The sequence below is a fragment of the Microcaecilia unicolor genome, chromosome 3, assembly GCF_901765095.1.
Source record: "Microcaecilia unicolor chromosome 3, aMicUni1.1, whole genome shotgun sequence".
NCBI classification, from domain to species: domain Eukaryota; kingdom Metazoa; phylum Chordata; class Amphibia; order Gymnophiona; family Siphonopidae; genus Microcaecilia; species Microcaecilia unicolor.
The window spans coordinates 209,576,299-209,592,319 of record NC_044033.1 but is presented as its reverse complement, the minus strand read 5'-3'; the positions used below and the strand labels follow the sequence as shown (position 1 = coordinate 209,592,319).

Below are 16,021 nucleotides of genomic sequence, written 5' to 3'. Positions count from 1 at the left end.
TTAAAGGCAAGCTGCTCTTTGGGGTCGAGCTGGACAAAATTGTGACCAATCTCGGCACGTCTAAGGGCAAGAGGTTACCAGAGGTCAGGGCTCGGGCCAGTGCTCGCCCCGGTACCTCCAGAGGACGGTTTCAGGAAGCCCGTCGGTACCGCCCGGGCAAGTCGGGCTCCTCTGCCCCCTCTTCCTTCAAGAGGAACTTCTCCCCCAAGCAGCATTCCTTTCGCAGAGACTAGAGTTCTGCCGATCCTTAAGAGATGGGTTTGTTCTCTCTCCCTGCAAGTCTCCGGTCAAAGCTGTGGCAGTGCAGCAGACTTTGGACAATCTGATCCGCCTGGGTGCGGTCGTTCCGGTGCCAGAAAAATCAGCTTGGCAAGGGACGTTACTCCATTTACTTTGTGGTACCAAAGAAAGGAGGTTCTGTACGGCCTATCCTCGACCTCAAAGGGGTCAATCGGGCCTTGAAAGTTCGGCACTTTCGCATGGAGACTCTCCGCTCTGTTATAGTGGCAGTGAAGGCAGGGGAGTTCCTGGCATCCTTCGACATCAAGGAAGTGTATTTGCATATTCCCATCTGGCCTCCTCATCAACACTTTCTGCGTTTTGCAGTCCTGGGCCGACACTTCCAGTTCAGAGCCCTCCCGTTCGGGTTGGCTACTGCTCCGCGGACCTTCTCCAAAGTAATGGTGGTCATCGCGGCCTTCCTGCGAAAGGAAGGAGTACAAGTCCATCCTTATCTGGACGACTGGTTGATCCGAGCCCCCTCTTATGCAGAGTGTGGCAAAGCTGTGGACCGGGTGATTGCTCTTTTGAGCTCCCTGGGGTGGATCATCAACTGGGAGAAAAGCCAGCTGCGCCCGACTCAGTCCCTGGAGTATCTGGGAGTTCGTTTCGACACCCAAGTGGGCAGAGTGTTCCTGCCAGACAATCGGATTGTCAAGCTTCAGGCTCAGGTGGACCAGTTCCTAGTAGCCTCTCCTCTTCGGGCTTGGGACTATGTGCAGCTGTTGGGCTCTATGATGGCCACGATGGAAGTAGTGCCCTGGGCCAGGGCTCATATGAGACCACTACAACACTCTCTGCTGCAGCGCTGGACTCCAGTGTCAGAGGATTATGCTGTGCGCCTTTCCTTGGACCCAGCAGTGCGCAAGGCGCTGAGCTGGTGGCTGAAGACAGACAAGTTGTCTGCAGGAATGCCTCTTGTGACCCCGGAGTGGATTGTCATCACGACGGACGCCTCTTTGACGGGCTGGGGAGCCCACTGCTTGGGAAGGACAGCGCAGGGGCTCTGGTCTCCTGCAGAGGCAAAGTGGTCTATCAACCTCCTGGAACTCAGAGCCATTCGGTTGGCGCTTTTGGAGTTCCTCCCGGTACTGGCGTTGAAGCCAATACGGGTCCTGTCGGACAATGCCACGGCTGTGGCCTATGTCAACCGCCAGGGAGGTACCAAGAGCGCCCCTCTAGCCAAGGAGGCCATGAATCTATGCCAGTGGGCGGAAGCGAACCTGGAACAGCTGTCAGCAGCCCACATTGCGGGAGTCATGAATGTCAAGACGGACTTTCTCAGTCGCCATACCTTGGATCCCGGAGAGTGGCAGTTATCGGCTCAGGCGTTCTTGGACATCACGAAGTGCTGGGGCCAGCCGAGCCTAGATCTGATTGCGTCATCGGCCAATTGCCAAGTGTCGCGCTTTTTCAGCAGAGGACGGGACCCTTGATCTCTGGGAGTAGATGCTCTTCTCCAACAGTGGCCGACACAGGAGCTTCTCTATGTGTTCCCGCCCTGGCCCATGTTGGGCAGGGTACTAGACCGGGTGGCAAAGCATCCGGGCCGGATAATCCTGGTGGGTCCGGACTGGCCCAGACGTCCCTGGTATGCGGACTTGATCAGGCTCTCAGTGGACGACCCTCTGCGGCTGCCTGTGGAGCAGGGCCTGTTGCATCAGGGTCCCGTGGTGATGGAGGATCCCTCCCCCTTTGGTCTTACAGCCTGGCTATTGAGCGGCAGCGTCTGAGGAAGAAGGGCTTCTCAGACAAGGTCATCGCCACTATGCTGAGAGCGAGGAAGCGCTCTACTTCTACTGCTTACGCCAGGGTTTGGCATACCTTTGCAGCGTGGTGTGAAGCAGGCTCTCTTTCTCCCTTCACTGCTCCAATTTCTTCAGTGTTGGCGTTCCTGCAAGAAGGTCTGGAGAAAGGCCTGTTGCTCAGTTCCCTTAAAGTCCAGGTAGCAGCTCTGGCTTGCTTCAGGGGCCGCCTGAAGGGTGCTTCCCTGGCTTCGCAGCCAGATGTGGTGCGTTTTCTCAAGGGAGTTAATCACCTGCGCCCTCCTCTGTACTCAGTGGTGCCTGCGTGGAATCTCAACCTGGTGCTAAGAGCCTCGCAGAAGCCGCCTTTTGAACCCTTTACGAGGGCATCTCTAAAAGACCTGACGTTGAAAGCAGTCTTTTTGGTGGCTATCACTTCAGCCAGAAGAGTTTCTGAGCTCCAGGCCCTATCATGTCGAGAGCCTTTTCTGCAGCTCACTGAGGCAGGAGTGTCTATTCACACAGTGCCTTCCTTCCTGCCCAAGATTGTTTCTCGCTTCCATGTGAATCAGCAGCTCTGTCTCCCATCCTTTCGTAGGGAGGACTACCCAGAGGAGTACTCTGCTCTCAAATATCTAGATGTGAGACGAGTCATCATCAGATACTTGGAAGTGACCAATGATTTCCGGAAGTCGGATCATCTGTTTGTCCTGTTTGCAGGCCCTCGTAAGGGTCTGCAGGCTGCTAAGCCTACAGTGGCAAGATGGGTAAAGGAAGCCATTGCAGCGGCTTATGTGGCCGCGGGGAAGGTGCCGCCTATCCAGCTGAAGGCTCACTCCACTAGAGCTCAGGTGGCCTCGATGGCAGAGGTCGGGTCCGTCTCCTTGGAAGAGATTTGCAAGGCGGCAACTTGGGCATCGGCCCATATCTTCTCCAGGCATTACCGCTTGACTGTGGCTGCTTGGGCGGAGGCCCGGTTTGGAGCTTCAGTGTTGCGGTCAGGGATTTCAATGTCCCGCCCTGGGTGAGTACTGCTTCGGTACATTCCACCAGTCTATGGATTGATCAGCATGATGATATGGAAGGTAAAATTATGTATCATACCTGATAATTTTCTTTCCATTAATCATAGCTGATCAATCCATAGCCCCTCCCAGATATCTGTACTGTTTATATTCTGGTTGCATTTCAGGTTCAAGTTTAGTCTTCAGTTCCAGTTCAGGAGGACTTCGTGTTCAAGTTTTTTCAATTGGATTCTTCAAGAGTTGAGACGATTTTGTGTTACAGTGAGCTGCTGCATTCCTCTCCCCTCCGTTTTACGGGGCTGGATTGAGACCTAAATTCTGCTGGCGCTCCCTCCTGCTTCGTGCCGCTGTAGGGCAGCTTTGTACCCCTCCCGCTTCGGCGGTGTTAGGGTCAGTCAGCTCCTCCCGTGGTTGCGGTTGCAGGATAAGCCAGATCCCCCCGCATCGGCAGGGTGGTGTCCCTCCCCCGCTCCGCGGGGATGAGCTGGACGGATTCCCCTCCCCCACTTGTGTGGGGATGAGCTGGGTTAATTCCCCTCCCCCGTTTCGGCGGTGGTGAGCTGGGCAGAGTGTCCCTTTGTGGGTGTAATTCTCTAAGTGCTGAGTCCTGCGGATGGAGCTTTGATATCGACATACTGAGGAGTTTCCGGCAGCACATGACCACATATAGGGAGGCAAAAGTTTGCTCTCTATCTCCACCTGCTGGTAGATGGACACAACCCACCAGTCTAAGGATTGATCAGCTATGATTAATGGAAAGAAAATTATCAGGTATGATACATAATTTTACCTTCCTGACTAACTTGTTCAATGCTCTATATTCTCACTGTTAAACAGGAATTTTCTTGCTGTCCATTTTCTCTTTCTGTTAGTGCTCTCACAGCAGTCTGCACCGATGGGTGCTTCCTCTCCTTGGGGAGTAGTAGGGCCTTATTTCCTGTTTTGTTTTTTGCTGGAAAGGCAGCAAAATCTGGTGGTTGCTGTGTATCTTGTTCCTTAGCCAGTTTATAGACCATTGCTTGTGTGGCTCTAATTTCACTTTCTGCTCTTCTGAGAAGGCAAGGTGTGTTTGCCTAGCAGTCAGGTGAGGTCCTGCTATGCCTTGGTCATCAGACCCCCATACATCCAAGGAAAGGACACATTGTAAAATACTCCTGTGGCTGTCGGCCTCTTTCAGGGAGCGTATCCATCAGTCTTGAGTGATGTGAGACTAGAAGCTCTTTTATGCCACTCAGTGTCCGCTAAGATTCCGCTGAACCATTCCTTCTAAACAGGATTTCTTTGTGTTTATTCCACGCATGTTTGAATTCCATTACCGTTTTCATCTCCACCACCTCCCACGGGAGGGCATTCCACATATCCACCACCCTCTCCGTGAAAAAATACTTCCTGACATTAGTCCGGAGTCTGCCCTCCTTCAACCTCAATTTATGTCCTCTAGTTCTGCTGCCTTTCCGTCTCCGGAAAAGGTTTGTCACCCCTGTTTCTCCTTTCCTCCAAGGTATAGATGTTCAGGTTGGCAAGTCTCTCCTCGTATAGTTTGCAACGCAAATCCCATACCATTTTTGTAGCTTTTCTTTGAACCGCTTCCAGTCTTTTTACATCTTTAGCAAGATACGGCCTCCAAAACTGAACACAATACTCCAAGTGCCTCTCTACAAGTCATTGGTGAGGCCCAGTGCTTTTTTTGTGCCGGTACGCGACGGTATGGCGTACCGGCACCTTTTTTCTGGGGCTCCCCTGCTCGCTTCCTGCTGTTTGCACCGATCCCTGCCTCGTAAAACTTATTTTTTTGCGAACCGGCAGACTGAAGAAATAAAACAAACAGCTGACAGGCTTGCCTCCTTCGATCGCGTCGGCCGCTTCCTTTCCCTGCATTCTCAGCGCGTCCCGCCCTCGAGGAAAGGAAATGACATCAGAGGAGGGCGAGACGCGCTGAGAATGCAGGGAAAGGAAGCGGCCGACGCGATCGAAGGAGGCAAGCCTGTCAGCTGTTTGTTTTATTTCTTCAGTCTGCCGGTTCGCGAAAAAATAAGTTTTAAGAGGCAGGGATCGGTGCAAACAGCAGGGAGCGAGCAGGGGAGGGTGAGCAAGTGGGGCTGGGGGGGGTTGTGTGGGCAAGTGGGGCTGGGGGTGTGTGTGTGTGGGCAAGTGGGGCTGGGGGGTGTGTGTGTGTGTGTGGGCAAGTGGGGCTGGGGGGGTGTGTGTGTGTGGCCAATTGGGGCTGGGGGTGTGTGTGTGTGGCCAATTGGGGCTGGGGGTGTGTGTGGCCAAGTGGGGCTGGGCAAATGGGGCTGGGGTTTGAATGATCTCGGGGACAGGTGGAGGCTGGGGCGAGTCACTGGACATTGAAGGGAGGGGGAGGATAGGGGGCAAAAGAGAATCGCTGGACATGGAGGGGATGGGATAGTAGGGCAGGGGAGAGAGGAGAATGGAGAATTGCTGGGCAGGGGAGAGAGGAGAATGGAGAATTGCTGGACATGGATGGAAGGGGAAGGCAGGGAAGAGAGAATTGCTGGACTTGGATAGGAGAGGAGGGCAGGGGAGAGCGGAGAATCACTGGACATGGGAGGGGAGAGGAGACATGCTGGACATGGATGGAGGGGAGGGAAGATAGGAAGGAGATGCACATGGATGGGATGGCAGGAGAGGAAGGCGAAATGCTGGAAATGGATGGAGAGCAGAGCAGGAGATAGAGGAGAATTGCTGGACATGGATGGATGGAGGGGTTGGCGGGGAGAGAGGAGAAATGCTGGACATGGAAGAAAGGAGGAAAGTAAAGAAATAAATGGAAAGGAAGCCCTGGAAACGGAGTTAAGAGAACAGATAGAGAGCAGCAGAATCAGACACTTGGACCAGTATGGATAGAAAACAGTCACCAGACAACAAAGGTAGAAAAAATATATTTTATTTTCATTTTAGTGTTTGGAATTTGTCCAATTTAAGAATTTACATCTGTTGTCTTATTTTGCACTGGGTATACTGGAGCTGTAACATCTTACAGAAATGATTTATAATGAAAAAAAATCACAAGTTATTGTTTTTCTCCTATACTAGTATATTTTCAACAATGTCTGTTTATATGCGCCATGGCTGATATAAGGGGTATGGCTAATGTGGGTGTGGCTATCATAGGGGTGGAGCCATATGTGGTGACCCCGCCCATAATGAGTACCGGCACCTTTTTTTCTACAAAAAATGCACTGTTGAGGCCCCACTTGGGAGTATTGTGACATGATAATGACATTCAAATATTTGAAAGGTATTAATCCACAAATGAACCTTTTTCGGAGATGGGAAGGCGGTAGAACTAGAGGACATGAATTGAGGTTGAAAAAGGGGCAGACTCGGGAGTAATGTCAGGAAGTATTTTTTTCACGGAGAGGGAGGTGGATATGTGGAATGCCCTCCCGCAGGAGGTGGTGGATATGAAAACGGTAATGGAATTCAAACATGCATGGGATAAACACAAAGGAATCCTGTTTAGAAGGAATGGATCCACGGAATCTTAGTTGAGATTGGGTGGTGACGCCGGTAATTGGGAAACAAAATGGGAGCTGGGGAGAAGAGGGATGGGCTGGAGTGTAAATTTTAAGGGGCTTCGATGTTAGCTTCAGAACTTTTAGTACAAGAATAGTGCGGGGCAGACTTATATGGTCTGCGCCCTGAGAAAGGCAAGGACAAAGTAAACTTGGGTATATCTATAAATTGTCGCATATCAAGTAAAATGAGTTTATCTTGTTGGGTAGACTGGATGGACCGCTCAGGTCTTTATCTGCCTTCATTTACTATGTTACTTTGTTTAAGTATCCCTCCCCACTTCCAAAACTTAGTTTGCTTTCTTTTTCTCAGACATGCGTCGTGACGTCCAGGAGATCTTCCGCATGACCCCGCATGAGAAGCAGGTCATGATGTTCAGCGCCACCTTGAGCAAGGAGATCCGGCCTGTTTGCCGCAAATTCATGCAGGATGTAAATACCTCTTCTAAAGCTTCTATACACACCAGTGGCGGCAACAGCAGCAGCAGCATTCTCCTCCCCCCTGCCTATATACCTACCCCAAGACCATCAAACAGTCTCCCTGGGAGAGGGGGCAACACAGTAACCTCTCAATCTGCACCACCTCCGTTAATCTATGTGCGCGGGTAAAGAGCTATTCAGGAAAGGGGGGGGGGGGGGGAGAAGAAGCAAAGGCACGATCTTCTGTCACTTGTCCCTCGGGGTCTCGGGATGCCCAGGAAGCACGGCAAGACAGATCCAGCGTAGTTCGCAAGAATCAGCTGCACGACGAGATAATACATCCACTCTTCAGCTCTCGGGAGAAGGAGCCTTGCTGCTCCTGGCCTGGGGAGCAGGGCACAGTTACAAGTTGGTAGCTAAGCAGATGCCCACCCTCTGAGTTTTTTGCTTATTCTGTCGCTGCACCTGAGTAACGGTGAACCTAGCAACTTGTTAGGAAGAATCACAGGCTCATCGGGAGGGGGGTTGGACACAGCGGCCAATGGAAAAAGAAAAAATTGGGAGTGGCCAGAAGAAAAGTTGAGATGTTCTCGCGGTCTCGGGTCGGAGGGGGCTATCTACCCCCTTCTTCCCACGTGCACCAAACAGGCAGAGTAGCATAGAGAGAATGCGGAAGATCTTGTCGGGTGTAATTAGGGAAAGTTGTTAGGGTCTAGCTTGTCTTCCTTCAAAGACCTACGTCTGGCCCTGTTTGCAAAAGCCCCCTTAAAAATCTGGGAGATGAGGCGCGGTATGTAGTCACAGCAGCCATGGGGCACCCACCAAATGATTTTACCTGCAGCCACCCCCTCTCCCCCCCCCCCCCCCCCCCCATCCACCCACCTCCATTTCCATTCCTCTGAAGGAGACTGAAAACAGCGTGAGCAAGAGAGTGGATGTGATCCCGGAAGAGGCTTGGCCAAGTGAGCCGTCCCTCAGGGAAGAGGCGCCGAGAGCCTAGTTTCCTCTCCCTGTCTGATGTCAGGGGATTGGGCCCCCCCCCATTCCTCTCCCGCTCCACAGAAGAGCCCGTGAAAGGAGGAGGCTTCAGGAGCTGGTCCTTCTCGCCAGGATCTGATTTATCCTTTTTTCCTGCTGTGGTGGTGGTCAAATTTTTTTTTTTTTTTTTTTTAAATAAATAAATTCTTGAGGTTTCTGGTGGTTGGCTTTTGAAAGGGTAACTGTCTCCTGTGCAGAAGGAAATCTTGAGGCACCTTGGGGTGTTTCCTGGAACAAGCTGTCTTTGCTGGTCTGCGAGTCGCTTGGGGAAACAAATGAATAGACTTTTGGTGGGTGGGATTAGCTCTCTAAAGTGATGCTGCACCCTGTACTTTGGGGTGGGAGGAGTTGGAGGGAGGAGATTTTGTGAACTTGTGAAAACCTGAAACTATTGTGAGCCCCCCCCCCCCCCCAACTAAAAACTTATATTTCATAAAATGGTGGGATGGGGAGCTTCCAGTGCTTTCAGACATTTCCATTTTAGGAAGGGCTGGGGAGTACCATTTTAGACTCGGGCAGGTGTCTGCAGTTTGTGAGATCACTCTATTCCTAGGCAGCAGTGCATTTAACTTTTTAGTTGCTGTTGCATTTGGATAGCAGGCTGTTAGGAGTGTCTGCAGGCGGTATATTGGCCCGCTGTATATAAAACATTGCAGCCACTGGGTCATATGGAGCGTAGTAGTGGCCTAATGGTTAGTGCAGCAGGGTGTGGACCTGGGGAACTGGGATTGTTTCCCACTGCTGCCTGATGGTCGGCAGTGAGTTGAGATCTTGGGGAACCAGGTTCAATTCTTTCTGCAGCTCCAAGTGACCCTGGGCAAGTCACTTAACCATCTGTTGCCCTAGGTGTGAAAGTAGTAAAATGTACTAATTAGATTATGAGCCTACTAGGGACAGACCCAGTACGTAAAATAAAACTGTAAACTGCTTAGGTGTAAGTGGTCTATAAATACTAAATTGAATGAATATGAGGGCCTCCCCCCAAAAAAAATAGTTGTCTAGTCTTCTCCCTCTTAAGATTCTCTGTTAAAGTTCTGTATTAGCTCTGTGATTTATCATATGACTAGCAAAAGAAACCTTGGGTTTCTGTAACACCATGGAGCTTGTGAATGGCAGGTGGGCTTTTGGGGATAAAATATTATAGAGGTGACAGAGAGGTAGCCAGATTTGGTCTGAAGTAGCAGAAACTCCAGAGAGGGTGGTAACTTCTTGTGGATCGGTGGTTCCCAGCCTTTTAACATGCTGCCAGATTTGCACCATTACCTCTCTCCCCATTTCTTGGTATCACCATTTTTTTTCCTTCATCTCATATTCCCCCCCCCCCCCCCCCCCCCCCCCCCCCCCCCCCCCCATCAACCCTCTGGATGAGATGTATTCCTTAAATCTCCTTTGCCCACATCCTTCTGATGCAGAACTACATGGGACTCATAGTCTCATGATTCCCACTTGTTTAGTATAATTTTTAAATGTAAAAAAAAAAGCCAGCAATTGAGAAGACAGCTAGCTGCAAGTGAAGGGGCCCTGGTAGCTGGCAGGAGGCTATGGAGCGGGTGGGGAGGACAGCAAGAGTCACAATGGCAGTAGAGTCTGACCTACTGTCAAATTTTCACAACACGTCTGAGGCTTCCGTGCAGCACACTCGTTCTATTTCCAGCAGATTCTAACAAATTTATTGAGGTATAAGCTTGACAAAACGGACTGTTGTCTGTGTCTTCTTACTGAACACCTTAGCCACCAATCTCCCTGTGCTTATTGCATAGCTCAGTAACAAGGAATAATCTTGATAGTGTGATGTTTACAGGGGAATCTTGGAATAAAGTGATCTTGCAAAATGGAGAATGATTGAGTCCTAAAATGGGAGCAGAAAATCACAAGGTTCCCCCCTCCCGCCAATTAAACATTTATCTACCAGAGGGGTAGAGAGTGGGGTGCATTGCTGTCTGATTTGCCCTGGGTTTAGGGACAAGAATCTAACGGGGAAGGGAGTAGCATTGAGTGTTCTATCTTTATAAGTTATATAAATTTGTAGGTGGGCTTGTGTATAATATTTGCTACCTCCTGTGTTCAGTAATGCCACATTGCCTTTTGACCTCATGGTTCTTGCTTTTGCAAAAGATGGAAGCCATTTTGAAAGCCACTGCTTTCCTCACCCTTCTAGAAGCTAAATGTGTTCGGAAGCAGCCAAAAGCAGGTGTGATGGCCCCTTGAGATTTGGGGGGCAATGTGACATCTTCATTGGACAAAGGAGAGTATTAAAAATGGAAGTTGTAACAGGAGATCAGAGATGGGTCCCCCCCCCCCACCTCCATATTTTGTGGCTGGTTTGGCGCCCCCCTTGGTTTAACCCCTAGTTTCCTCCCCAGCCGATGGAGATCTTTGTGGATGATGAGACAAAGTTGACCCTGCATGGCTTGCAGCAGTACTACGTGAAGCTGAAGGACAACGAAAAGAACCGGAAACTCTTCGACCTGCTAGATGTGCTGGAGTTCAACCAGGTAACCCTCGCTTTGGGGAAGAAAGAGAACCAAGCAGCATCTCACTGATGGGGTGTGCGTGCAACAGTCATGTGGAGTGTCTTATCAGTAATGGAGTGAGGAGAACGAGAGCTGCCAACTCTGACCGCATCCTCTCTATCTCTGTCCTTCACCAGGTGGTGATCTTTGTGAAGTCCGTACAGAGGTGTATTGCACTGGCACAGCTACTTGTGGAACAAAACTTCCCTGCAATCGCTATTCACCGTGGTATGGCCCAGGAGGAGAGGTGAGAGGCCACCCATCTTCTCCCCCACCCTCCACTTAACTCCATTTTGTCTTGTTTATCTCTGGGTGGAATTATTCCCTTTTTTCCTGTTCTCTTATATTCTTGTTGCAGCTGTAAGTAAGATGCAGTTCCTTGGTTAACCAGGGGAAGTTTGAGTCTAGGAGTAGTGGACCTAGAGAACCTAGGTCTCCTGTGCTGTGCTCAGAAGCCTTCACAAAAGATGGAGCCCACATCTTCGAACCTCTCCAGTACCAGCAGGTTCTGGGTTCCACTCTAGGTGTCTGCTGCATAACTCCATAACTTTTCTGTTTCCCCACCCCCCCACCCCAAAAGCCTAAGCCTCTTCAGCAAGAGCCAGAAGTGGAACCGTGGTCTTCAGCCTAGCAGTAACCCTTTAATCTGTCATGTCCCTTTGCAAAGTTTTCTGTTGTGCAGTTGCATGGGGGTGAGGAGGGTGGAGGAAGAGGAGCATCGTTTAGTGTTGCGCTTGGTGCTGCTTGTGTTCCGAGTGATGTCTCTACACACAATCTCCTACCTGTTCCCAGGTTATCCCGCTATCAGCAGTTTAAAGACTTTCAGCGACGTATCTTGGTAGCCACCAACCTTTTTGGTCGTGGTATGGACATCGAGAGAGTCAACATTGCTTTTAACTATGACATGCCAGAAGATTCTGACACCTACCTGCATAGGGTATGTCCCAGCTTTGAGAGTGTGTGAAATGTTCTTGATTTTCATTGCTCTGCTTGCAATGAGTAACCAATTATAGCTTCGTTAACATTCATGCTAGACTAGTTCAGACAAGTGGGTTAAGATCCTCTTCCATCAGATGGTGCAGATGTGGACTAGTGCCATAGGATTACTAGGTTCCCAAGATGGGGTCACTGGGCTATCCTTCACTGGTCAATCAGGGCTACAGTCTTTTAAAGCTGATATTCAGTTGTGCAAGCTCCTGAGGTTCTGCTTTCGGTCACGGGTGTTGGTCTTTATGCTCCTAGGGCTTCAGCTTCTGGTTGAGTAGGCTCATATAATAGTGCAACACCATATATTGAGTAAAATGCCACTAAAGCTTTACATGCCAGGGTTTGTTGTGCTATTATAATATGCTAATGTCAATTTGTATGTAATACATTATATGTTCTATAAGCTGTGCACTGTAGACCTTGAGATACTGTCCTGTCAAGTGATAGAGCAGCAGATTAGTGTAGAGAGAGGGGTTGTGCTTGTTCCAGTAAAGAATTATTAATGGCAACTTATACTACCCTTCAGGTGGCCCGTGCAGGCCGCTTTGGCACCAAGGGCTTGGCCATCACCTTCGTGTCTGATGAGAATGATGCTAAGATTCTGAATGATGTGCAAGATCGCTTCGAGGTGAACATCAGTGAGCTTCCAGATGAGATCGATATCTCCTCATACAGTGAGTTTACACGCAACCCCCACATGTTCCTTTGCTGTCCTCATCATATACAGTCTTGTAAAAACATTTTGCGAGAAAACATTTTTCTTTGTTTCTGTGCCAGGTTGTGAAACCAAAAATACTATCTGAAAAGGGGTGGGGGTGGAATAATAAGGAGTTGGCATTGGCCTAGGGTGGGAAATACATTGGTGCTAGCTAAAAAAAATGTTGTAGTTGGCAGTTCCTTGTAAGGTGTGTGGTTTTTGTTCTCTTTTGTTTTTTTGTTTTTTTTTTGGATGGGGACAGATTTTTTTTTCCTCCACCTCTTCAGCTTCTCTTTGCTCCTTTAGCCTGCACTCTGTACTAGCAGGCACTGGTAGCCATAGTGGCTTCGCTTGGATGTGGGCCTCCCAAAGGCAGAAGACTGGCTAGCACCCTTATTGTTGCTGGACTGCTGTCTACACCTTAATATTATTGAGTATTGAGTTGTTTAATTAAAATGTGTTAATGTACTAGGGATATTAGATTAATGTAGAGAGCCTTAAGATTATATGGTATATCTGTTTAATGCTGTAGGCTGTGAGAGTTACATTTCTACCTCTGGCAGAAAGTTCAAGTTTGAAACTATGGGGAAGGGGTTTTACCCTATGGAAACTAGCTGATAAATGGAGCAAACTTTAATTCAGACTCTCATTATCAATGAACCTGCAATTTCTCTTTTAGCCCAGTCTTTAATTCATCAAAGCACAGAGGAAAATAACATTCACTTGCCTAGAGAAATGTTCTCTCAGAACCTATGTCAGTAGCTTTAACTTTTTTATTTTTTTGTGTTTTTTTTTGTTTATGTTAATGTAGTACAGCTTTTTCCTTGTTTGCTCACTGTTGTCTTCTCTCTTTTCTTCACAGTTGAACAGACCCGATAAAAAGGAGAGAGTACAGGCCGTCTGTTTCATTTCATTATGTAATTTTTTTTTAACTTTAAGGGGCGAGAGGGATCATCTTACTACAGCAGTGGGGACAGACCACTTCCTCCCTTAATCCCTTCTCCCAGAGACAGCTTTGTTGTTGATTGAAGGGGTTGTGGACCTGCCAACGTACGATTTGAAAATTCTGGACAAATAAAGTCTGTCTTCTTTCTACTTGAGTGTGTTGGTAGGGGTATGGAGGGGGATTGTTGCGATAACTCCAGTGGATATGGTTTATCTTGGAGATGGCCACTGATGGATACAGGTACAGTATATCTGGCCGAGAGACTTGTTGATGGCATTTCTGGAACTACAAAACACAGGAGCAGATGGGATCACTGTTCCCTTTTTCAACACTCAAGATTTCATCAATGCATCTTACTTGACAAGTTTCCAGAGTCCAGTACAGACGAGGAAGCCTTGTTTTATTATGGATCTTAAGTCTTTTTTTAAAAATGACTCTTTGGCGCTTTTATACAGATGTGGACGCATTGCCCCTCGTTACCATAGGTGCATGTATGCGTGTGCATGGAAATCTTGCCACTGTTAACGAGAGAGTTGTACAGCTGTATTTGATGTTACATCTAAAAAATAATTTTGATTGTACTGGTTTAGTAATTAAATAAGTGGTAGTGTTAAGTGGGAGTTGGTTGAATTCTCTTTACTTTTGGGGAAGGGGATTTTTTTGAGAGGTTATTTTTTTTATCAAAAAGGTGGGGCACAGGGCCAGTGGAGGTGTCTATGCTTTCTGGAGAAATTCTCTCCCCTCCCCTTGCTTCTTGAGCTGTGACTGTGCCATAACCTTTGGAAGGTTTTTAGCCTGAACATTTTCTTGTTGGATTCCGTGGGATCTCAATCTGGGCTATAATACTGGGGAGGGAAATAATTCATCTCTCTCCCAGTGCACTATTTGACAATGTAGCAGTGGTAAGATCTGTGTCTGGGGTTTGACCTCATTCAGCACCAGGATGCTGATGAAATTGTTCAATAACTTAAAGGTAAGAAAAATACCACTGGTATCTTTTGTCTCTCTTTCTTTCAGTGGGGCTCTGTAGTAGCCCCTGCCAGATAAGAGACTAACAGCGTTCAAGAATTTTAAACCCGTGGCTGCTGTGTGACTTTACCATTGCTCTAACTATATTATTACCATTAACATCTGTCCACTTTTTTGACTGAAGTGAACAGCAGCAACCTGCCTTATTCCTCCAGATCACACAGGAGGAATGAGATTGTTCCTCTACCAGCAGATGGAGACAGACCAACTGTTTTGATGGCATTGTTCTATATAGGCTTTGGTACAAGATCCCCTTCCCAGTATTTTTGTCCTCAGCAGATGGTAGGCTGGACCATGCAGCACAGGACAGTCCAAGCTTTGGGAGGAATTCAGAGATGCTGTGGGGTAACAGTCCAACTGGATTTCACTCCCTTGCCGATAAAGGGGGCAGAGGCAAGAGAGCTTGGATTGGGTTGTACTCTGGTATTTTGGACCCAGGTGTACAGAGCTTGGATAGGCTGGTTTGCATTCAGAAAACCTAAATGAATTCTTTGAGTGTTTACTGTGGAGTATGTTGGGAAAATATCCGAAGCCAAGCCAGAGCCATTCTTCATGTATCACCCACCTGACATAGGCGACATCTAAGAAGTAATGAGCATCGGGTCCTGGTGATTTGTAACAAATATTATTTATCTTGGAGATTTGAAGGAGCTCAAATATGAAATTGCAGACCTGCTGCTTGTAGTCTGTAGCCTCTGTGCTTAAAGACTTGAAAACTTTTTTTTTTTTAGGATGCTTTTCCTACAGTGCAATAATCTTATTCTTATGAATGTTTTGGTACCCAACGATTTCCTCTGTGACTTTGACTACAAATGCAATATCCCTATATGTTTTTCCTCCCACTCTTTTCTAACTATATTGTAGTTTTCCCCTTTTTTCCTATTGTATCCTGTTTTGTCTTGGTATGCTTCCCTTAGGCACGGGGTAGGAAGTTTTTAAACAAACTTGGAAACTTGTCACTATTTAAAAAAAGGGTGCCAGGGTGATCTAAGTAGCTAAAGACTATTGTGTCTGATGTCTATGTAGGTTAAATCAGTGGAAGCTACTGTAGAGAACATTTTTTCACGACCAAGCAGGGAACATGCAGTTATGCTGGAGGTGGAGGAGGAGGAACAATAGAACAGGAGAAACCTCTAAGATGAATCGACACAGTCCACAAGAAGCGTCAAAACACGGACCGTGTAGGGTCCCTTGAACAATCAATAAAGTATTTTCATCAAACATCATCTCCCGAGTTGGTCTAGTCTGTGGTCAGCCTCTACTTCTTGTGGACTGTGTCATTCTGGTGGTGACATCTGTGATGGATCCACTGTCCTAGAGCTCTCCTCCAGCTCAACAGAAGCTTTAGACTTTGTGCACTGGCAAAAGTCCTTCCTTCAGTCTAATATGTTCACACACAAGTAGCTCAACAGTTTTGCTCCATGAAAATTGACTTAAAAAAAAAAAAAAAGGAAAATCTTATACCAGTGCATTTTTTTTCCTCCAGATCTTTTCTGGGCATTGTTGGTACCAACCTCATGCACTTTTTGCGAGTCCACTGTGTGCTTGTGCCTTATCAGGCCCCACACTGCAGTCCTCTGAGCACACAATATCTGCTCTCTTCCCAACTGATAGCAGTCTCTTCTCCGTAAGCAAGAGGGTCAGCTGTAGCTCAAGGCTCACAGTTATGACCTGCTGTTCCACTTTTACAGAGATTGCCAAGGGACATTGGTGTACCACCCATGGCCAGTCACTGTAACTCCAACCATGCAGTGGGAGAAACACAAAGCAATGCCTGACTACTACAGAACTCGCATAGTAAAT

The 16,021-nt window shown here is 48.1% G+C and overlaps 1 protein-coding gene across 4 annotated transcripts in view; it reads left to right on the top strand.

Annotated features, from left to right (window-relative positions):
• The window catches only part of DDX39B (DExD-box helicase 39B), a 28,558-nt gene extending 14,749 nt beyond the window's left edge, over positions 1–13,809 (top strand). For all 4 annotated transcript variants that reach the window (XM_030197341.1, XM_030197340.1, XM_030197342.1 and 1 more), the window contains 6 exons: positions 6,902–7,020; positions 10,410–10,541; positions 10,697–10,806; positions 11,352–11,496; positions 12,073–12,220; positions 13,106–13,809. In XM_030197341.1, coding sequence (XP_030053201.1) covers positions 6,902–7,020; positions 10,410–10,541; positions 10,697–10,806; positions 11,352–11,496; positions 12,073–12,220; positions 13,106–13,122 — 671 coding nt within the window. In that variant the 3' untranslated portion in view covers positions 13,123–13,809. The remainder of the gene's footprint in view (positions 1–6,901; positions 7,021–10,409; positions 10,542–10,696; positions 10,807–11,351; positions 11,497–12,072; positions 12,221–13,105) is intronic.
• Positions 13,810–16,021: the final 2,212 nt, after the last annotated feature.